General features: G+C 40.2%; 1 protein-coding gene across 3 annotated transcripts in view; it reads right to left on the reverse strand.

The window, feature by feature from the left end:
* SLC49A4 (solute carrier family 49 member 4) overlaps positions 1-24,921 on the reverse strand; it is a 67,324-nt gene that overhangs the window by 4,646 nt on the left and 37,757 nt on the right. The window contains exons 7-10 of one of the 3 annotated variants that reach the window (XM_083585648.1): positions 21,774-21,901; positions 5,345-5,527; positions 1,815-2,498; positions 60-1,773 (exon numbers count right to left, since the gene is read on the reverse strand). In XM_083585648.1, coding sequence (XP_083441774.1) covers positions 2,383-2,498; positions 5,345-5,527; positions 21,774-21,901 — 427 coding nt within the window. In that variant the 3' untranslated portion in view covers positions 60-1,773; positions 1,815-2,382. Of the gene's footprint in view, positions 1-59; positions 2,499-5,344; positions 5,528-21,773; positions 21,902-24,921 lie in introns of all 3 variants that reach the window. The other 2 variants (XM_083585646.1, XM_083585647.1) reach the window with 2 other exon arrangements.

The raw sequence follows: 24,921 nt of genomic DNA on the forward strand, positions 1-24,921 counted from the left end.
AATTGCAACCCGTGCGTGCGCAGACGTGCTGCTGCGGGTTGCGAACGTGCATCCCACACGTTCACAACCCGAGCGTCCACTGTATTGCAGATTAAAATGGCTATATTTTGGCTGAAAGGTACTTCTAAGAGAAAGGTTTTTCATCTTTCATGAGCTGTCGGGGATCAGTTCATCAAGCTGTCACATCCTATTAACCAATATGGAATACAAAATGGTACCATAACAACAACAAAAAGTTGATGCTATAAAATGACACCAATAATTCCATCTAAGATCCTAAATGCAAATTGAAGAAATATTTCAGTTATCCACAGAATAAAATGACTGGACAAACAGAATAAAGCCATGTGTCTGAGAAATATTGCTTAATTTCTGAATTACAGTGGCCAAATGAATCAAGAGTGGCAGAATGGAAGTTCTTTGAAGGAGTGAAACATATCCAAATTCAAAGTTCTCACTGAAGCATAATATTAGATTGTGGAATCCACAAATGCCCCTGAGCAAGTTGGCTTTGTTACCTCCTCTTAAAAAAAAATAGTCACTCAACTGTGTTATGTAAACTATGTCATTACTTGAAGAAATTGCTTTTCGAATGGACATTGGCACTAAATATATCATTAGAATTTCGACACTGTGGAAATTTACTACTAAAAAATACACTCGTAAGATTTGTATGTGCAAACATATTTTACACGCATGCACACAGACCGACTGACCAACGGAAGAGAAAAAGCTCAGGATTAAAACTCAGTATTAACAGAGCTGTAAGAATGCTCATGAAAGTGTTTCAAAATATTTGTGTTAGTAGAGAAGCATACTGGCCACAATTTAGTAAACACAGGTTGACAATTCCCTCTCTCAAATGGATGGTAGCAACATGTATTTTGCATAAGATTTCTTGCAAAGCATGAGCATGTGAGGCTTTGTAAAAGCAACTGGAGAAGCTAGATTGGCTTTTGAAAACAAAGCCAACTAAATAATAGGTCTTGTAATACAGGATACACAGTACTGCAACTACCACGTTATGCAAAGTTCCAAGGCTGGAGACTCTGAGTTGGAATCAGACTTTGCTCCTGCTGGCGGACAAGGGAGATTCCCTGCTCTCCTGCACCCTCAGCCTCACCCACCTCCCTCAATGTTCCAGAGAGTTGGGCTGAAACACTGTGGGAGGGAGAAGAGAAATTGGTAAATGCTGGCCCCACCAGTGGGATCTGCCCACTGGATCGAAAGCTTTCTATAGAAGATAAAGTCTGGATCGATTTGATTTGCCATTTAATTTTGTTACCCGAAAGTACCACCACTGAATATCTGTTTAAAAACAAAATCACACATGATAGGCACTCTTTAAATTGTAAACTAGCTTGAAAACACACGTGACTTGTCACAGAAAAGCCATAAATTTTGTTCAGTCAGCTTGATAAAACATTGGGAGGACAGCTTGCAGTATTTGGATAGAGAAATGAATTAAAAATATCCCAGTAAAGGTAGTGCTGACCCATGATACCTTCACAACCGATGTCATTCCTATACTAAGGCAATTAATTGTTTTAGACATAACTGAATATATAGCACCAACTGATATAAGACCCTTCAATGTGTCAAGAAGGGGAGTGGTTAGAAAACATTAGAAATTGCTTCATTAGAAAATAAATGTAGTGTACAAGGGGCATGTCAAGACATTTATATGGATTTTAAATATTTGGCCATAGTTAAAATCCTAGAAGGATAAATTCATATCTACCTACTATTCTCATTTTGATACAGCTTAGAGGACTCATAGTGAGGGAACAAGTTGTTCAGCCCTGATTAACTACGTTGCAAATATTTGGCCATCAAAGTGACACTTGTCTTTTCATATACTACACCATGGGGGATAGTATATTGTTTAAAAAGCAGGAAAAATATTGGAACATCAGAATTCTTACTAGACTCTTTAGGCTGCAAAAATAGACTTTTTGTAATGGTGAATATGTTCCTCCCTTAAACCCTAAGTAAGATATTCATTTTGTATCTATCTTGTAAATGGCTTGAGTTGGCACAAAATCTGTATACCCAGTTAAATAGCTTATTAAATAAAAATCTCACAGTTAATAAACTATAGCTTCTCCCTAACGCACATTCTTCTGAGTGTGTGCTTTTTAAAAAAATTTCAAATTCCCATTCAAGTACAACACTCACCATCGTTATCAAGATAATAAAATCTGAAATTAGGAAGTGTACTTTAAAAACCACTTTGTAAGTTCAGTTAAAAGGTCAATGTTAAAACTGTTTAGGTTTTTTTTTTTTAGCTTTGACCTTTGGTCTTTTCAATTTCCAAAGGAAAGAGGCAGAGCAGGGTTCTAACTTCCATCCTTTTCTGGAGCTCCCTTCTGTTTTGTGCTATCAAACGGAGACAATGACATCAAGATAAAGTCTATCGTAGGATTCCCTGAAGCACAGGATGAGCAGAAGACTTAGCAGACAGGAGCCTGGGAGGCACCAGTTAAACCAAGAGAACTCTGGATGGGGGGGGGGGGGAGAGAGAGAAGAAAGATTAGTCTTGAATATTGATGCAAGCATGTCCTACTTCATCATAAAAAACTGCCAATTCTTTAAAAGCATCATAATTTAGGTTAAGGCAAACACTTCGGAGAAAGACCTCTGCAATCTTGTTGTCCTCATTGAAAAAAGGGGTACTGTAAGAAATCGAGCAGGGGTGCTCAAATAGGCCAGCACCCCTGCTTGACTTCTTCCAGCTGAACTGGGGCACACAGGACAGCCTTGCCTATTCTGTGTCTTTAGCTGCTATGCTTGAGAACTAACAGAAACAAAACTATTTACACATAAACGAAAAGCATTATAAAGCACCAAAGATTTTGATTTAAGAAGATGCAGTGAGAATAAACACATTGAGACAAAGTTTATGATTTGCTTATAACCCTTGTCGTGGAACATTTTAAAAAACAAATTTAATTAAATTTTAGCCATCTTAATTTGCTTGGTAAGTAAGTCACAATGATGGGATGAGGTCTTCACAACTCCTTTGCTGTTGCAGACATTGTGGTGGAGAAAAATTAAGAGCATCATCCTACCACAATTCCAAATGCTCACAAGAAAATTAGGCTTATACAGCTATGTGTCAGGAAAGTGGAGCACAGTGAGACCATATTTATAAATTGGATTTCAAATCCAGAGTCTGTAAATCATTCCAGAATGAGCTATGAGTGCTTTTTAAAGATCTACAGGGTGTGTTCATTTAGTCAATTCTTTTGGCTCCCATCAGCTATTATTTTGCCTTCCTAGTCTTGAATTGAGAGAATATCATTTTCATCAACAACAGCAGTCTGATTTGGCTTGTCAGGACAAGCAAATGTAATTTCTCCAGCAAAAGATGCAGTCCAAACCAATGCTGTCCAATGGTTAATTATTAAAGTTAATCAGTAAGCAAGGACAATGTAAATGCCACCTCCCTATCAATATTATGTGTATTTCTGAAGAAATGCCTACTTTGTTCACTGTTTTTACAGAACTCTAAATGCACCCTCAGGACTAAAACCACCTAACAACACTGGCTTGGTTTAATCCCAGTAACTCACAGAGCTAAAGGTGCAAAACTCAATGTTATAGACAGCACTGCTTCGTCAAAAATATCTCTTTATGTTCTATTAGGCATCACCCACTACTAATATTTTTGCTATCAATTCCATCAAAAGCTTTACCTTTTACCACATTGAATAGAATGTACACCAACTAAGTAAAATCACCAAAGTTTCCAGTATCCTCACATTCCCTTATGCTGCTCTCCCTCAAACTGCCAAATTAATACATGGAAACTATCCAACCGTAAGTGGTCTATATATTTGTTTAAAAGACGGCAACCGTCTTTATGGGGCTTTCAAATGTCAAAGCTATTTTTTCTGGCCAAAATGATGTCAACTAACAAGAATGCGCTTAAAAAATAATAATTCAAAGCAAGAAACGAAACTTATGGCATTACAATGCACCAGTGGCAGTCATCATGTGTGTTGTAAGTCAGCTCTGCTGGCATATCTAATAGAAGCGTATACTGGGAGGCACTAACAGCAAAATCTATGTGTACTCTATTCTCCCTCCAAGGAATCATGGCATCGTAGGTGAGGATGATTCTATGGCAGTTCTTGTGAAAGAACAGCAAGAGCTGAAGAAAAATCAAATATGGAAAGGACTGATATATGTGAGGTTGCAGAAATATTCATCCTTTCAACCAATAGCTAAGGGCCATTGCATTCCTGGCTCATTATTTACATGTGCACACAGGGCATTTTATATGAACGTGCAAACAACAGCATGTAGTGCATGCATACAACAAACAGATCTGCAAACACATACACTCTAAGTATGGGAGATGTACAAGAAGATGTACATTAGGCTAAAGACCTTTTCTCTATTGTATGAGAGGGTATGTTTCAGAAGGGGGGTGGGGAGAAGAAACCCTGTCAACATTCTTCAGATGGTTCCACACCCTTTGTGCTCTACAGGAGCAAAGCTCAGAGGCTTCAGGTTGAGCCAACCCTTTATCTCTATAGCATTGCACTGGGAAGGTATCTGTCAGGCCATTTTGAACAAACCAGGCCCACGTGACCATCAACTGTTTTTAGTGTTGCGGGACTAGATTGTGCTTGCCGCTGGCTTGAAACCAGAATTATGGTGTATGGTGCCTGGTGATCGAAATGTGGGTGGCCCTGCCCACCTGTCAAAAATGGTGGGACCTTGAACTGAAGGAGTTTCCCCTCACCTGCACTATAGCAACACATAACAACCCACAACTCTCCCCTCCTCAGTTTACGATCTTTTGTCTGAAAACAGGACAGTGGGGAGATACCCCCTCTTTTGCCAATCTGTAAATTGTGAGTGTGGTCAAAAGACCAGGTCTGGAAGACGAAAAAGAAACCACATGCTTCTTCTTACCCCCCTGAAACAACCAGATTAGACCCTGAAGCATGAGATTGGATTAGTTTTATCGCTGTTTTAGCCTGCCTCTAGCTACGTATGTTATTAATGGTCATAACATTACGTGGTTCTTTGTCGTCTTTTTTTTTTTTTTTTTAAAGCCACCACAGTATTTATCTCAAAGGCATCCCACTGCCCTGCCTTCAAAGGAACAATTCTATGTGAAGATTTCAATCTTTGACTGGCAGACTTATAAAGACGAACACATAGGGAGGCCTATTCTTCTACAAATGCTAAGGGATTTATACACATCATTAGTGTTAACAGAAGAATCTCCATGAAGCTCCTCTTCCTGGTGAAGCCAAAAATAAAACTCCCAGCTGAAATACGTTGTGCTAACAAATTGATACACCACAAGCATCTAAATACTCCTTACCTTTATTGTAGAAAGTAAGAAAAAATAAAAGAACTCCCATGAACATGTTGCTTAGGAAAGTGGTCACGCCGCAAGTAATCCCTTCTGGAACAGGGTAGACAGTTTCCACAAAAAGTTCAAAGAAAATAGGTACGCTGCTGTTCAAGAAGACGCCAAACAAGATGCCAGAAGTATACAAGGTGGCTGCAAGAGATTTTTAAAAGCACATTTGATTATTTACCTATTTTATTTAGACACTCCCCAGCAACAAAAAGTTCTCAGGTGCTTACCATAAAAGTTAACACCATAATATATACAAAACAACAACAACAACCCAACATGGCATTTAAAACAGTATAAAAACAGCATTAATAAAAGGAAACCCAGGGGCAGGAAATAACAATAGTGCAAAAATTTTTTAAAGTACAAACTATTTTGAAGACATTTTATACCACAACTCTATTAGTGCACTTAAATACTAGAACTATGAGTGTATTTCCACCAGTTCAGCACCTGAATTATGCGATGTATCCAGTCTGTTTCTAGGGATGTGTTAATGAGAATTCTTATTCAGGTCATCTCAATATTAAATTATTTTAAAATGTATTATGCCACCAGAGGTAGCACAGCTACCAAAGGCAATTCTTGTGACTATGGCAGCCAAAAAAAAAAAAAAAAAAAAGTGTCACTATTGGCAATCTCCGTCAGGAGATTACAGGTGTATCTGATAATGACCCAGGTCACACATTACATTGTTCACATGAACGTGTCCATAGAGGGGGCTTCAACTGCATGCAGAAGGCTGAGAATGTTTTGAACTGGACTTTAGTACCTGATCAAAAGCTTGCTTTAATTTCCCCCCTCTTTTATCATAAATTGTGTGCCATCATATGCTTACTTGCAAGAGTGAAGTACTCATAATTTTAACTGAGAAAGTACATCATATTGATGAAGATATATTATATATATATTTATTTATTATTATTATTATTATTATTATTATTATTATTATTATTATTATTATATTTGTATACTGCCCTATACCCATAGGTCTCAGGGCGGTTCACAAGATAAAATCACAACATAAAATCACATACATAATAAAAACAAGAACAAGAACAACCCAATAACACCCCCATCATATTTTAAAAGGGCACTGGATGTCAATCAGCCAAAGCCCTGGTTAAAGAAGAACATTAAAGAGGGTTAAATGAGGGTTAACATTTAACAAAAAGCTAGTATCCATTCAAAGGGCTTGGTTGCAGATGGAGCTGTGATTAAATGCCCCACTGGATCCTGGACCATTTTTTTCAGCTACAGCTCTGGGCTTTATATAATGTTAGAAACAATGCCTATACCTCTTCTTCCCACCTACAGAAATTGCTTCTTAACTGACACTTAATTGGAAAACAAATAATAAGCAGCAGATTTTGTTAAATGGATATAATTTCATTACATCGTTCCTTTCGAAGCATCTGTCTGCTTTAAAATTGACCAATTAAAAAACAAATGTTTGCATTATGTTTTAGTGAATTAAGTCAGGAAGTTTAAATTTCACTCTATAAAGGTGCAGCAGATTTTTAAAAGTGTGGCTTACATCTATGTGTATTTAACTCCAAAACAAACACAAATAGTGTTCTACAAACAGCTAATTACTGTGCTAAATTGGGAATGAACTGTGAATTAACCTCTCTTGCTGTTAACTATGAAGGCCAGAATTAATTCAGGCTTCCCCATTACAGGAAAACCAAACTCTAAGGATTTACCAGGTTCACAGGCCTTTGTATCCAGTACAGCCAATGCTATAGAACAGTGTTTTTCAACCTTTTTTGGGCAAAGGCACACTTGCTTCATGAAAAAAAATCACGAGGCACACCACCATTAGAAAATGTTAAACGCGACGTCTTCTTCTCTCCGCTGCTGCGCACACTGTGCTCGGACGGGAAGGAAGTCGGAAGATGATGTCCTACTGTGATAGGTCCAGGCTGGAGTCTGGACCAATCACAGCCCGGACATCAGAAAAGTGGAGGGTGTCCCCCTGAGGAGCGCCAATTGGCGCCCCGGCTGGCCGAGGGTGGGGTCAAAAACCCCACCCCACCCCATGCCCAGGACACAGTCCGGCGCCCGCCTAGTGGGCGAAAATTTGACTTTTAAAAAAAAAATATCTTTCAAATTTTTCAATTTTTCCCACGGCACACCAGGCAACATCTCGCGGCACACTAGTGTGCCGCGGAACAGTGGTTGAAAAACACTGCTATAGAATGCTACATTCCCTCTGGCTTGACTTAAATAGAAGAGCAGTCCAGATCTTTTAAAGCAGAGTCCCAAACTAACCAAATGGGGAATTTGTGGCTGCAGAAAATACTATTTAGGAAGTTAACTTTCCGCAATTGCTTGCATCTGGAAGTGACTGCTGGTCTAGCATGGAGTACAGTGCCTAGCCTGGAAGAGGACTCAGAAGAGGCACAGTCCAGGACAGTACCCTCAGGAATCAAATGAATTAATCAAGCTTCACTATGTGGTGGGTTGTGGCATTAAGTAGAGAAGAGCATCTAGCTTATGAGGTAAGCAGGTAAATGTACTGTGCTGAAGATCACCTCAACCCACGGCACTTGAAAGCTAGAAAGAATCCCCAGCCACTTTCTTCATGGTGCAAGTTCACACTCTGGGTTAGAACAAAACCTTCTTGTGTCCCTGGCATTTGGATGTCTGTTGCAGTGAGAGAGGGGAATGGAAAGCAATCTTCTCCAGCTTCTAACAAATGTTCTGCTCTCAGAAACAAACAAACACTGTACGCCTATCTCAATGTGCTCTCAAGGGCACCGGAGGATGAGGAAGTTCTTTCAGCTAAAATAAAACCAAAAATGGGTTTTGCGGAGTGGGGGGGGGGGGACTTGAGTGCGAGTTCATAAATATATTTCTAGGGCAGAGGAAAACAGGCTGTCACACACTTGACCTCCTTGTTCTAAAACCTTTTATCTGAAACTGCTCTCAAGTGACAGGGAAAAAAACAACACTTCAGAAATAATTTCTCTCTGATATGGCAACTTTGGAGATTTTCACACTATGGCAAATTCAGACAAAGTCCCTTGACATAAAGAAATGAAGCAGCCAAGGCACCACCGGGCAGTTGAAATGTAATAGTTATACTCCTCTCATTATGGTGAAGGCAGAGGGCCACCTGACTTTCTAAGGGAGAGGAGCACAACACTGCAGCCCAGTTCAATTCCTTTAACCACATTTCAGGGAGAAATGCTACAGCCGCACCGGCCCACGTGCTGACGTTACTATCTTGGGGATAGACATATGACCTGGTACTGAGATTAATCCCATATTCACCACCTTTGATGTCTCTATTGGCTTCCTCTCAAATATAAGCATGCTAGGTGGACTAAAAATCAGATTTAAGATTTTTTAAAAATAGTAATAATTGGATTTTGATGTTTTTAAGAATTGAAAATACGGAGGGTGGAATTCAATTTTGCACTGTGATGAACATTCTCTCTGCACAAGCAGAACAAACCACACCCACCCACCCTATTCTGGGGATCCTCCCAACTCCCCGCCACAAGGTAATTTCAGGGGCACAGGGGGAGGAGAGTGGGGGGAAAGCCCCACTGCACAAGTGGAAACTCCTACACAGGGATTCCTCTGACAAGGTTTGCTAAGTTTCTCTTATATAATAAAGAGATCAAATGTAAATTAATTTGGATATAAGAACATTAGCCAACCTTGATAGTAGCTTTGTAGTCACTGACAACGAGGATTCCATGCACAGAAAGGAGTGGGCTGTTGGAGGAAGGATGGAGCACCTTGTCTCTCCTCTGCACCCAGCGCAGAAATGCCGCTCTCCATCCCTCTTTGGACAGCACCTAGCAGGTTAGTGCTTTTTCTTTTCTTTTAACAGGCTAGTAGTAACTTGGGGGTGGGGTATAGTCACAAGGCTGTGTTAGACCTACAGTTCATTTATATGCACTGAATCAACCCCTTCCATCAGATATATCCAGATAGATTTTTCTGTCTCAATGAAGAACCTATCTTATCATTACTCAGATATAGGCATTTCATCTTAATCTGATGAGAATCAACAGCTCTAGTCTGCCTAGTAATAATCACCCCTGCTTTGACCTATCAATCATGGATACCTCATTTTTGTTAAATGTGGACCAAGAGATGCAGAAAGGAGCAACCGGAAAGAAGACTGGAAGACAAACTTATGCAGCGCTCAGGTCTCTATTATTCTCCATACTTGTGCTGCAGTCCTATATTCACTTATAGTTAAAGCCCTACTGAACTCAAGAGGATTTACTCCTGGGCAAATAGGATTCTGCTGCTAACTTTGCAAACTGTCATGGGTGTTTGTCATAAGAAAGATCCTATATGAGAACATTTTAGAGACATTCCCTCTACAGGGAAAAAGGAGGAAGTATGTAAAATGTATACTGAGACTAAGAGATGCAAGGCTTGGTTGTACATATGGAACAGGGTAAGCAATATTCTGTAAATTAACAGAGTTTAGTAGTTTGCACCATCTTTTAGGAAAAATGTGAAGTAGTATCAAAAGAAAACTTGACTTAAATCAACCTCCTTTTTCTTGCTCATTCAAATCACTGATTTTAAACCATCTTGATTTAAATCATTCCCTCTTGCTAGAAAATATTATCTTCTGTATCTCTTTTCTGGAAGTGCTGAAAAAGATGCCCACTTGTTAATATATGAAGAGTCATGAAGAAGGGATAGCAAGGGCTTAAATATAAGGCACAAATAGCTATTCATCAGATCATCTGTGTGATACGCTTCTTTCCCAGGGCAGAGGTGCATATTTCATCGTAGAAAAGGGTATGCCTAGAGACAAAACCCGGGGGGGGGGGGACTGCTAGAGATAAACGGCATAGATTTGGAATAGGACTGATTAGGTTAGCCTTTACAGAGGATTGCGGCTTTGTGGGTTGTTTCTTTTTGTAACATGCCTAGGTTGTTGAATTAAGGCACTCATAAGCTTTTTTCATTCCTTGTATGTTCTTTGATTACAGCTTCAGGATTAAAAAAAAGCAGAGGAACGTTCCAAGTGAAGTTCAGCATGGTTCAGGGAGAGTTGAAACGAAATGTAATGTCATGAAGCCAATGAGCTCTTCTTGCTGAAGCAGAATGAGCCAATCCCTTGCCACAACTCCCATAGATTTAACAAAAAGTCCTCACTGAGACTTGTAACTTAGTAAATCTGTTGCACAAGCTAGGTTGTTGTGTTTTGTTTTGTTTTGTATTGGTGCCAGCAACACAGTTTTGCAATGCAAGTGTCCTCTAATCCCTCTTAAAGAAAAAGTAATCATGGTTTAGATTTTTTATTTTGTAGTCTGGCATCTGATAGGATTTCAGAGCCAGAAGCAAAGGGAAAGTGTGTGGATGGGTGAAGGGACACCTTTATTTGCACCAGAATATGTAGAACTACATTTAAAAACACAAATGGGAAGGGAGGGAGGGTTTTCTAAGAAAACACTTTAGGCATTTAGGCAGTGCTTTTTCTGGGGGTATGCAGGGGTACACATACCCCGTAATATTTTGTGAATCTAAGTTTGGCCTCATTGAGGAGCAGTATTTTAATATGAGTAGGAAAATGAGAGTTTCAATATGAGAATTTACCCCTAAATATTTTTTTTAGAAAAAAAGCACTGCATTTAGGTATTCCATCCATTCTTCTGTTTGCCTTACGTACAGTATAGCATCACATGTGATAGTGCAGAAGTAATCGTCAACCAAGGTTAAGGAAACCAAGGGGAAACCCAAGGCTGGCTCCCAATATACAAAGAATTGGTAATAGCCAGGGTTACATCTGCACCAGAGTACAGAGTCCTGCTGTTTACAAAAAGAAGTTATTTTCACTTGTAAACTTTTGATTCACCTTGCCTTTTAGTCCAAATGCAATAAACCAAGGTTAACTATGGTTTGTATGAAACAAGCTAACTTGAAATAATTAGTTTAAAGCTGGCTTATTTCAACAAACCATAGTAAAGATTAACAGCAGTTTAGGGCTTGGTAGGCCACAGAGCCAAAGCCTAAGGCTTGTTCCGATCCCAGTAAACAAGTTAACTGTGTCATCTGAACATAGCCAACAGACGCAGCAGATTGAGGAAAACTCAGCAGTTCAACAGAACAATATTGCCCAAAAAATAATTAAAAATCTTGCTCTCTGACAAAGATTTCATCCTATATGTCCATGCCAGTTTGCCTCATTCGTCTCAATTTAGTAAGCACCCCATCCCATTAGATGTATTTTCACAAGGCAAACTTGGGAACGAGGTGGCTCCTGAGTAATGGTATTTAAAACCATACTGAACTGAAGACAAGACAAATCACATTGCTTGTTTGCTGCACAACAGTGGATGTAGGGTGGTCAATTATTACTGGGAAGTCGAGCACAGTGTAAAGAATAGGAGTATTTGTTGTGAACTCATCACAGTGATTTCTAACAGACAGAACTAGCAATCTGTTTTCCTCTAACTGACCCTATGTGATATCAGATCCTGCTCGTGCCCCGCAATATTTACTTCATTTGAAGTCCCACTATTTTACTCTGCGTGAAGCTAATTATTATGCAAGCTGGCAGGGAAGTAGCCAAGTGTTAACAGTCTCTCATGAAACCTGAGCGGTGTAATTTTAACATAGCAGGCTTTCCCATAATTAAGTAATGGAATTACACAAAAACAAAAAAGGATTTCCCCATAGGGTATGTTCATCAATTTAATGCAGTTCACTAGAAATATTCTTATTCCAGTGCATATTGATCAAGTTCTTATTCACACGAAAAAGTCATGGACGTGGCTTGCAGTTAAAGAATAAATCTGGTTTACTTTCTATTCTCCACAAAAATCATAGTGAAATTACCGTATACTTCAAACAAAACACTCTCTGGAACTCTGCCTCAAAGCAAAACAAAACACAGCAAATGACCAAAAGTCATTAACAGCAGCATGAGAGGTCCCATCTCCTTCAGGTGAACTGGTTTCCTAAGTAACCTAATCAAAGAGATATCACACTTACTTAAAAAAGGAATGTACATTTTTTAAGGAAGTGCAGAGAGACATACATGCTATTTTGGGTTATATTTTTAAACTAACTTCACTTCATAAGGTTGGAGTGGAATTCCACTTGGGGAAAAGGTCTCCTGGCACCCACAAATGGTAGTGTAGGGGGCACAATTTTCACAAGTTCCTCTTTCAACCTAGTGCACCCCTGAAAATGTATTTGAGGTACCCTCCAGAACAGCGTAGAATGTGACGTTACTGACACTCCCTCCATGGATAAAAGGGTATGCTTGGATCAAACCCCATGTCTTTAAAAGTGATCTTCTATTATTGTCACTGTACTGTTTTACTGGGCATGTTGATAAATTTAATGTCAGTGTAAGCTGCTTTGATTTACTATTATCAATTATTATTAAACAGAAATGTAGAATAGAAATTATAAACTAGCTTGGTTGTAATAAACTATAACCAAGATACAAACACAAAACTCTCTTGCTCACTTTGGTATAGACAATAAGGTAAACAAAGCTGGTTTAGACATATATTGTGGAATTTTCCTTCCAACTTCCCCAGGAAGAAATACCCAAGACTCTCCAATCTTAAAGTGCCTACAGGTAAGAGGGATCAAAGCATGGTCTATCGTTATTCTGGGCTTCAAGCTACATTGAAGGCATTGTTAAATAATGCTTTTCCTAAGCAAGAGAAATACCACAAGGTGCTACTTCTTCATATGGAAAAGTAGCTCACAAGCTCACATATGGTTTTTTTCCTAGTTACAAGGGCACAGATTGCAGGTGAACATGCAGCTGTATAATTTGGGCAGCAAACTTAACAGAAGAATACAGTGGTACCTCAGGTTACATACGCTTCAGGTTACAGACTCCGCTAACCCAGAAATAGTGCTTCAGGTTAATAACTTTGCTTCAGGATGAGAACAGAAATCGTGCTCCGGCGGCACGGCAGCAGCAGGAGGCCCCATTAGCTAAAGTGGTGCTTCAGGTTAAGAACAGTTTCAGGTTAAGTACGGACCTCCGGAACGAATCAAGTACTTAACCTGAGGTACCACTGTACAGCTTTTAATGTATGCAGGTGCCTACGTCTGCCTGTTAGAAAATGATTCAACAACCAGGCAAGGCTTTCTCAGAGCTAAAGAGAATCTACTGACATGTATGAACATATATGCAATTTAAAAATGGAACGTGTGTTAATATCGCCATAAAGTATTCATATGTTCCCTGAAAAGAAATAAATACACCCACAACACAGTAATTTATCGAGTGAGGGCTCTGCCAGTGTGGTCATATTCTCGTTGTGGGTTTGATGGTATTTACTTAAGAGGTTCAGCTGACTGAGGCAGAGGTTTTCAACCTTCTTGAGTCCACAGCTCCCTTGACCAGCTGCATTCTTTTTGTGGCACTCCTGTGGGGCTCAGGAGCCCAGTTATGGGTCACCCTTTGCCTGCAGAGCTGGCAGCCTCTCTCACTCTTTTTCGAACACCCTCTCTTGTGGAGTCTTCTCTCAGCCTCCTCTCCTCTTTCCTTGGGAGTCCTCTGGGCAGCTGTTGCTGCTGCCGCTCCAGGTCTCTGAGCTGCCCCCCATCCCAAAGAAAGGCACCATTTATTTCTGGAGTTTATAGCCAGGGCTGCTGCAATAAACAGCTGTGCAAGCCTTTGGGAGGCAGAGACGCAAGAGGGCATCAGAAGAGGAAGGGAAGGCAAGAGGGACAGAGGCCAGTGTTGCCTGCGACACCCCTGACCATCATTCAAGGTACCCCAGGATGCCACAGCACACTGCTTGAAAACCACTGGTTTCCAAGAGCTACAAGAGCACTCTCCTCTCCTGTGGCTTCAAATCACTGCTATTCAGAAAAACACTGTCTCCCGCCACATGTCTTACTAGTGTACTTTACTTGGACAGTTTAAAAGTGAGAGTGGATTATAAGGGTTCTCTGTGCATGATCTAACTCTTAACGAGTTTGAAAGGAGGAGCAGACCTTCTGAGGCAAGCAGTCCAGCAGAGAATGGCAGCAGTTAAGCCAAAGAGTTCACCTGTAGAATTCAGCACAGTTTCAGCTTGGATGTTACTGCTGTAGGGAAGGGATGATTCATGACTATGAGCCACTTCACATGGCCTCTGGTGGCACAGCTACTGCTGGAAATTGCAGGGCCTGTCAGCTCTCTGCCAATGGCTAGCTGACTAAAGCTGCCTTGGGGTGCAGAGTTTGTTACTGTTTCTCCCATAGATGAAGGGAAGGAAGAATATGGCAGAACTGAAGGAGGAGATCTGTCTCTATCACAGCTGAGCCAATGAGCTTAACAGTAGCAGATCAAGGACAATGGAATGTCCTTTAGAATTCCAAACCACTGAAAAAACTAAGAGGATGACTCTAGCTAATGCAAATTACATTGCAAGGCCACAAATAAAAGCACAAATATGACAAATTCTAAGTCTAATTTATTTCAACAGAAGTAATCAAAGACTTAAGTCTGCCTCATTAAAATCAATTAGACGTAAACAGACTTTACTTGGGTTGGATTGTACCCATATTAGCCTTCATTCAGTAGTGTTGCTTTTAGCCAGTTCTCTCTCTCTCTCTCTCTCTCTCTCTCTCTCTCTCTCTCTCTCTCTCTAATCTAATCCCCCTTTATGCACTAAGTAGGGATACGTTTTGTTAAACATTTTTGCCAGTATTAAAAGCTTTCTCCATGCATTAGGCAATGTTTCAGTGGTTGCTTCAAAAGTGGACCGAATTCCTCAGCTATTCAGGAACTGCTACTCTCTCACTCTGGATGAGATTTGTGTTCCCTCACAGACATCAATACGTAGCTGGGTATGACTGGATTCACAGCAGCACCATGATGCAGTTCTGTTCTGTAGGATGTGATGCCTCAGCTAAAATCACCATTTGAGTAATCAAAGAAGCAGCACTATGAATTGACTTTGATTTGCTTTTGCTTAGTAATATTAGCTATTTGGAATTATCAGAAATAGTAACACATTAGCTACATAGCAAAACACATTGGTTACATAGCATTGTCATCCATTCATTATATGAATGGCTCTATTAAGGAAAAAGAAGACCTAAATAAATCCCTCTACAAAGGGAAAAAGGCACAAACTGCTGCCATTTGTTTCTTCCCATTTCCTGCTAAGAGGTTCAAAATAATGTGAACATACATAAGGTTGTTTTTCTCTGGGCAGGTACATTTTGCCCATCATGAAAGCATTGCTTTACTTCAAAACTGAAATGAGAGAACATTCAGCATAATCCTACAAATAATGCTTATGTTGATCTATTTGGTTAACTAGTATGCTTGACTAGGAGTATAACTCAAGGTCTCATCACAAGAACTTTCCAAGCCACTCACCTTTTCTACTAGAAGGCTCCTCCAGGTGGTTCCAATCAAAAGCTTATGAAACCAGCCTGATAATGGGAGAGATTTAGTTTGATGTTATATCTTTCTAAAACATGTAGCACTGGCAGAATAGTACTTCTAGCTGCAGTTTCATTGCTGAAATATTCATGCAAACATTTGCATACTCTGAGCAGTGAGAGTGATGGATGATGGATGGATAAGAACAATAAGGAATTTCTCAGAGATACAGGAAAGGGACAAAAAGCCCCATGCTGCAGGTTTGCGGTGACTTACAAGCCTTACCATTGGAAGTTCTCATTTACCTAAACCTGATGTATAGGCAGCCCTTCGGAAGTATAACCTAGAAACTAATTTGGATCTGGCTGCTTCTGACTTTGCTTTCTCCCCATACAGCAAGTACCATTATCAAATTATTGGCGTACATACAATTGCCCTGAAAATGTGAAGTATTACTGGGAATGCTAAATTAGATACTTGGACACATGGATAAACTGCTTTCGTTATACACAGTGTATTCCCTCTTCATCGTTTAAAAAAGATTGCCAATGCCCTGTGCAACCTCCAATGTCAATCCAAAGCTGCTCTGGCATTAATGCTGAACCAGCTCTGACTTCTTAACCAGCCATCTCACATTCCTTCCCCAAAGCCTGAGTGTCACCAAGCACTGCCCTGCATTTGAACTCCCATACTTTATCTGAGCTATATGCTATACACCCTGGAACTTTTAATTAACAGAAAAAAGAGTAAGTTCAACCAAATCAATTAAATCGTGCCATTTCCCTCAATTACTCCAGAGCACAAAGGTCGCCATTATATTGCATAGTTATGGTCAGGAATAAAGAAACCACACAAAGCCCTATAAATTAGCACTTAAATAGCTGGTTTGCTTTCATCCTTATATCATTTAGTGTGGATGTGAGACAGGAGCTTCAGAACAAAACTATACAAATATCTAAATCAAGAGAATGCATTGCATCCATATAATATTCAGTTGCACAATAAAAAAGTCTAAAAATCATGAAGTTCATCTTAAGGATATTAGTTCAATGTACATAAAAAGTTATGTTTGTGTATTTAAAATGCTATGTGGTTAAGTTTGAAATAGGCAAACTTTGTCTCTAGCAAATGCAGCAAGAAAAGGCTGGGTGTTTCCATTTCAATGTTGCAATGGCTTCAAGTTACAAGAAAGGAGATTCCAACTAAACATTTGGAAAAACTTTCTGACAGTAAGAGCTGTTCAGCAGTGGAACAGACTCTCATGAGAGGTGGTGGACTCTCCTTCCTTGGAGGTTTTTTAGCAGAGGTTGGATGGCCACCTGTCAGGGATGCTTTAGCTGAGATTCCTGCATTGCAGGGGGTTGGACTAGATGACTCTGGGGGTCCCTTCCAACTCAAAGATTCTACGATTCTATGACTGAACCTAAAAATAAGAATCTGACCTCTAACTAATGGATTCTGCTTTAGAAAACATCACGCCAAGTGCTAAAATTTGTACTGGCATACAAGAATGAGATAAGAAGAGGCTTTTAGAACCTTAAGATTTATTGTGTTGGCATACTATATTGATATTAGCAATAATCTCTAGACATGGATCCTGAAGAATGAAAGAGAAACAAAGGCTGCTTGCTATGTCAGAGGAAGAGATCATCTTGTTGTGAAAGGTTCTCTAGTTTTCATTCCCCACAGCTCTATATGAAGACAACTTATTATGCATACTGATACCTAGCCTGAAAAGATTAATCTTACAATTAACTAAAATTAAGTGAATGTGACAGAACTTGAATTTGGATGGAATCAACTTGTAACTGACAGGCCAACAAACTTGTGTCAGTCACAGATATGAGACACTTTTTTGCCTATGGGGATAAAATTACTTGTCATACCAAATGTTAATCTTTCATTCTAGCATATGATCTCAAGTTTTTGGTCACAAATATAAAATATCCAAACTAGTATGAAAAAATAAGCAAGATCATTGGCAGAATTCACCTAATGAACCCCATCAGCAGAAGACCTGAGGAAGGGCTTCTGCTTGTCCAATGGGAATTCCCCCCTGCCCCCTTGAAATTGGCTCCGGGGGTCACAAGAACCCCTAGAACAGTCCACAGGGAAGGGGGGATTGTTTCATCTGGCAAGCTGATTTCTAATAGTGCAACACCAAATTTCATCCTTAGTTCCCTAAGACTGGAAAGAATGGTAGCCAATATGTTCACTATGAGAAAGAAATATGCAACTGAGAGTGGGGGCAGGATCTGTTCAACCACGTGGGCATAGGATCATTCTCACAAAGCATTAGATAATTTGCATGTGATGTAAGCAAACATGTTGCCCTCTAAATGTTTTGAACTACATCTCCCATCAGCTCCAGCCACCATGGTCAATGGTAAGATACGATGAGAGTTGCAGTTTACAGTATCTTCACTGCATCGGTGGCTCCTAGCATAATAAAGAAACACTGCAAGCCAAGAGTCTTGGAAACTGTGTTGTGCCTATGGTTGTGCACACTTCATGACCCTCACATCAGCCTGATCTGGTCTGCAATTAAATTTACTTTGTGAGAAGGTTTCTAAGATCCTCTACTCCCTAAAATATGGCCTTGACTTAAGTACATCCAGTCTATTGTCCATTTTCATAGAATCAAAGAACTGTAGAGTTGGAAAGGACCACGTGGGTCATCTAGTCCAACCCCCTGCAATGCAGGAATCTCCCACCCAACGTGGGGCTCAAACCTAAGGCCCTGAGATTAAGAGTATCAAGCTCTACTGACTCAGCTATCCCACACTTGTATGGACATTACATCCAAAAGAATCACAAAGTAATGCTGTTGGATTTCAGGAAAGACACCCTGCACCTGAGGCAAAGGATGCAAGCCAAATTCATTTATTTCATTAATCCATTTGACAGAAATATCCTCACAAAACGTGTAAAAATTATCTTTCAACTCCACAAATTTCCCTGTACCTCAAACCCCCTGCCATTTTACATGCATATACATTCATGGTAGCATGCATGTCAAATTGGTTAAGATGTGACAATAAACTGGGGAAATGGACACTTTCATGCAGACAGAAGGAACAAACCTTCCAGAAACCAAACTCACCCCTATTAGATCAGAAATCTCTAAGCGAGTTACACAGACCATGGAACTGACCAAGTAAGCCACTGACCTGGTTTACTAAAACACAGTCCAATATTCTCTTTTCCAAGACACCAACTCCCTTCAGTCTTGAAGGAGGGTGCCAAAAAAGCTTTTAATAATGAAAAGCTATCAAATCCATTTGAGAGATTATCTGTCATCTCTACAGTCACAGCAGTCTTCTAGGAAAAAAGCAATGCAACTTAATGCTACAAGAACCAAGAAAAAAAATATAGAGGTTGTTATTCTCAGGCAATCATGTTTTGTGTGTGCTGAAATCTCTGAAAACAGCGATTTGAGACTGGCAAAATATAAACTTGATCTACCAGCTCTGTTTTGGATCAGTGGGTTTTGCATGAAACAGAGACAGAGGGAGACGGAGGTGATTTTCACCTGCTGAAGCCCGTCCACTTTTATCTCAATAAATAAGAACTGAAGTGAATGTATAAGTTTGCTTCTGCTGCATCAATTCAGACAGTTTCACTTTTCATTACAATTTATTTTACTACCTGCATTTGATAACAGTGCAGACAAGCACAAAGGGGAAAACTCTCAATGTATCTCTTCACTCCTGATCGGGAAGAATGGTGCAAGGATATGCCATCTCAAAGACAGCAGCTTCTGCAACGTGTGATTTGTTCAGCTATTAAAAATACTTTTCTTGCCTTATTAAAAAAATATTTCAGAGCTGATTATTTTAGAATATGAAACACCGATCAAAGGATACACCAAATGGAATTTATAGTTTCGGTAATTCTGGTGGTATTTCCTCTCAACCAGACATCTATTTCAATATGCTGTACTCATTTCTGGTTTATAGCTATGCACCAAGGACAATTTGGGAGTCTCAAAGTTAATTTGAATAAGACAGAGTTATATTTATATAGAGAGGGTACTCTATGAAAGCTCCGCTCATTAATTTAAGTTCAATGGCAGAGCTGGGGGGGAGGCAATTTCTGTGGCTACAGAAGTTACAGCAGGTGTAGCACATCAGCTTCAAACCAACAGTGCTCCTCTCCAGAACAGAGAGTACAGCATCAAACCAAAGACTTGTCTTCCAAGGTTTATTAAGATAGTTTCAAGCCTCTCCAATCCTCTCAGATCTGATTTAAGCATATGTGTAACTTCTAAAACACATTCAGGTAGTGGCACCTCTCAGTTTAAATTAAAATCTTCTAAGCCTTCTCTTTTAGAAGAAAAAGCTTCCAAACAGGAGAACAGAAGCTGATGTTTTAAATGGATGAATGGATTTGCACAAAGCTTCAGGCAGAGGCTACCAAGTCATAAACTCCCGGCTACCCATCTTAAGGATTATCAGCTCTTAAGTCCAATAAAGCAACTTCATGTTTCAGTAAATTGAATGGGAACAAATTTGAGCTCCAGTGGGATAGGGACTGAGAATCAGTGAAGGAAAACAAGCAAACAGAAATGAGCAGCGACTACGCCACAAAAGCGGAAGACTAGTTTAAAAACAATGATGAGGAAGAAAAAGAGAGCACAACAGAAAATGCAGCAATACAACATGGCACAGCTTCTTTCACTAACACCTCCTCCCCAAGTACAACAACCTTACCAAGTGTACGAATATGAACAAAAGGAGAGCCTGACTGGATCAGATTAAAGGAATTCCCAGTTCAGTATCCTGTTTTCCCACCTGATCAATCAGGTGTCTTTAGGAAGCCCACAAGGAAGTCCTGAGCCTGGGAGCACTCTCCTGCTGCTATTCCGCAACAAATGATATCCAGAAGCATGCCATCTCTGATCTTGCATGTAGTATACAGCCATCACAGTTAGTAGCCACTGACAGCCTTATACTCCAAGAATTTGTCTAATATCATTAGACGATATATATATGTAGTGTGAAGTTTAGTTACTATACAGATATACTGAATTTCTATCCGGGATTTCAGTTCAAGCATCTCCCCAAGATATAGATACAAGAAGGTATGAGAACCCACCCAAACCCTGCAAAAGAAAGTGGGATGAAGAGATGGGTAGGGTAGGGTAGGGTAGGGTAGGGTAGGGGAAGCATACGATATCAAAACAAAGAAATTTCAGAAATGCTCGCCCAGTCTAGTTCAAAACTAAATAACACATATACTTTTTGTCTGACTTAAAATTACTATGGACAACCTGTACTTCATACATAATACCTATTGTAATATACAAAGGAGGTGTAACAAAACAAGTAAAGGGGAAATGGCAAGTTAATTAGTTGGACGTATTACAAGCTTATTATTTCCCTACATACTTGTGTTCCCAGATAAGTAACCACAAAACACACTATTATCCACTGGAATTCCAAGCAGGTCGGGCTAAAGGGTTAGAATTAATCACGTGTTTTAACCAATGTTTATAGCCAGCTAACAGGAGTCTTGAAAACCTTGTCAAAGACACGTCAGTTTAATGAACTTCAAAATTCCCCTTGTTGGCTTTATATCACTAAATAAAATTACAGTTTCTTATTGCCTTTTTTTTTACTTTAACTTGTTTATGGCGACACAGGGAGTTCTTCCGGCTTAATGTATGGGTTGTATCTGAATAAGTCACACTCAGAGTAGACTCACTGAAATCAATGGACATAATGACTTCAGTCAATGGACGTGAAGATTTCAAGAGTCCAGTCTTGCATATGTGAATTGGTCTTACACTGTCAATTCTGACAGCTGTCTCCTCTGCTTCATTATACATTACAAAGCGGCGGTTACATTGTAGCGCTGGGGGTTCAGAAGTGACAGCAAAAAAATAAAATAAAAATTCCACAATGTATGCCAATCTCCCCTGCCCAGCAGCACCACAGAATTAAAACAGTTTATTGAAAATTAATCTGCAATATAACTTATTTTTCCAACATCTCACATATCTAAGAACCGCTACCAAAACCATTTATTTGACAAGGCTGGGCATTAGAATACCTGTAGTTAAAGGAAGATGACTGACAGTTGTTAAACACGTCAAAGTGAACCAGATGGATGACAAAGTTGCTCCTGACAATAACAGAAGCAGTATAAGTTTCAGCATTCCTCGGATAAAATCAGCAAACCTGAAAGGAACACAAATCACAATTAACAAACCCTTCACAAATTCTGTAAACTTTAGCCAAATTGCTACAAAAATTTGAAATATAGTGATTTCAAATATGATATATTGAAGTTTAAGGAAGGTAAAACACCAAAAGAAGCAAATACTTCTTATGAATAAGAGGCAGCAGTATGTTTCTAAGATAAGTACCTTGTTCAAAATTGATCTGTAAAAGAGGTTTTGTCTTTATACTTGCCCCTAAAAGAAACGTTTTACAATCTGAAACACATTGGATCATAATAGACAGCTACATTATGAAACTGAAGACAAAACATGATCATAAACCTGTCTCAACTTTATGCTCTTTTAATACTGGAAACCAATACATGTAAGATTTCCTCTGATTTGAAACTTACTATTTCCCACATATTACCACTAAAAAAAATCAGTGGGTTGGATCCAAAGGGCTTCCATGAACCAAAGGATCATTCCTATACTGAGAAGAATCTTCCCATTCGTGTGTGTCAAAATACCTTCCACTCTACTTATTAATATTTCCACACAGGCCTAGCTTGACACTAGGAACTACCGTATTTTTCGCCCCATAGGACGCACCGCCCCATAGGACGCACCTAGGTTTTTTTTTGGGGGGGGGGAATAAAGAAAAAAAATTATTCCCCCCCCCCAGGCATGGGGCTGGCACGTGGGAAGCCCAAGCTTCCCCCGACCCCAGCCCCCAGAACAGCCTGCTATCCGCAAGCCTAGGGAGCCGCGCCGGTCTCCCCAGGCTTGCGGAGAGCTGCGCGAAGCCCGGGGGCGCTCTTCAGCGCGCCCTAGGCTTCGGAATGCAGGCAGCTCTGCGCAACCTTTGGGAGCCCGGCGCAGCTTCGCGCCGGGCTCCGGAGGGTTGCGCGGAGCTGCGCGGAGCCCGGGAGTGCAGGCAGCTCCGCGCAACCCTCGGGAGCCCGGCACAGCTTCGCGCCAGGCTCCGGAGGGTTGCGCGGAGCTGCGCGGAGCCCAGGAGTGCAGGCAGCTCCGCGCAACCCTCCGGAGCCCGGCACGGCTTCGCACCGAGCTCCCTAGGGTTGCGCAGAGCTTCCTGAAGCCTAGAGAGCGAGAGGGGTCGGTGCGCACCGACTCCTCTCGCTCTCCAGGCTTCAGCGAAAGCCTGTATTCGCCCCATAGGACGCACACACATTTCCCCTTCATTTTTGGAGGGTGAAAAGTGCGTCCTATAGGGCGAAAAATATGGTACTTTGCTGGTCAAACCAATCCCCCATTCTGTTGTTAACAGTGGCCAGTCACACACCTTTGGGAAGCTTATAAATCAGACATGAAGGAAAAATAATTCCAATATTTTTCTCCTCTGCACATAGCATTCAGCGATATAGTGCCTATACAGATGTTCTTGTTAACAGCTACTACCGCCAACTCCTAATCCAGTCTCCACCGACAATGTGCTTCCCATCACTGCCGCTCATTCTCCCATCCCTCTCCATTGTTTTCTTGGTATAATTGTGACAAAGCACCTAGTTCCATGTTAAATACAGAGGAGCGATAAAGATAGACAAGCAGGAGACAAATGCTTCCTGCCACAAAGATATGTCCCCTCCCACCAAAAAGTCTACTGCTCCCCAGATCTGCTTGGCCCAGATTTTATTATCCAAAAAATTCGCATTATGTGCCTCCTATAGTTACGAGTAATAATTTGCTGCTGTCAACTCTGCTGCTCATTGCTATTGAAATTACACCATGCTACAAAGTTGCTGCATTTTGACTTTGCTGCTGTTTAAAAGATGAAGGAAATTCTGAGCTATGAAGGACAAAATCTGAAAAATATCTCTTATCATTAGTGAATGCAACAAGAAAAATGTCGGGGGGGGGGAGAGGTTGATTTGTGCTGCTCTGCAGATTTTAAAAAAACAAAAACATGAGATTGTCACTGTTTTAAGTTGATTTTTCTCCCCTCCCCACCACCAGTCTAGTCTATCACTGCTAAGGAAAGGGTGCAATACCTGCCAGCTGCCTAAAATATTGAAGGCTCTTCAATCATAAACATGCCATATAAATTATCTCAACGCTCCTGGTCTGGGGCTTGGAGTGGCAAGATCAAGGGCATAAATCTCATGTGAAGGAAGACACAGTACACTACGGGTAACAAAATAATGAAATTTGAGAACTTATTTTCCAACTGTGCCTTCCTTTGACAGGCATGATTCTGTTAACACCCGCAAAAACATTTCTACAGCATGCAGAGATAGCTTGGCATCCAAATGACAGCTTGTGCATCATCGAAAACGGGAAGGACACTTGAATATAGTTTCTTTTACATATTCCATATAGCAGGTAAATAAAGTTCATAAGCAGAGTGAAATTATGTTGAGATTTAAGTGTGATGAAAGGAGGAACTGAGAGACTAGGAGGAAGCAAAGCTACACTACAGTTCCTAAAAGGAAACGCTTGATGTAAGAAAATTAGCAGCTGGTAGAACACAAAGCACCCCCACACTGAGCTATTACAATAGGTACCAGGCTGCCTGCCTGGTAAGTCACAGGACTGACTTTGAAATACATGAGCCTGTCACACTTGACAAGAATCATTAGCTAATTTTCCTAATTACAACTTTCAGCAAATTATAGTCAGCACAGACATTGATTCAACTGTACATAGATAACTGCTGAGTAGGCCTAAAAGGGGGCAGTCATCCATCAAAAGTGGCAAACTGCCACTCCTTGTGTGCCCAAAACCCTATGTTTGAAACTATAAAGCTACTTAATCAGAAAGAGATATCTGGCAACAGTCAGTTTTTTCTGAAAAAGTAGAAATGATTAGGCTGAAGGAGGCAGCACTGGGGTCCACAGAATATCTACATTGCTATGGAATTTGCAACCAATTTCGTAGCAGCTACAGAAGACATTAAAAGGATATTATGAGGCTGAAACCAGGCTACATATTTAACAAATCAATCTATCACAAAAGGTCAGGATTTACATGAAGTCAGCATATCTGCACTAGTCATTTTAAGACTAGAAAATGGTTTGC

This window comes from Podarcis filfolensis (genome assembly GCF_964270895.1).
Source record: "Podarcis filfolensis genome assembly, chromosome: 1".
In the NCBI taxonomy this organism is placed as follows: domain Eukaryota; kingdom Metazoa; phylum Chordata; class Lepidosauria; order Squamata; family Lacertidae; genus Podarcis; species Podarcis filfolensis.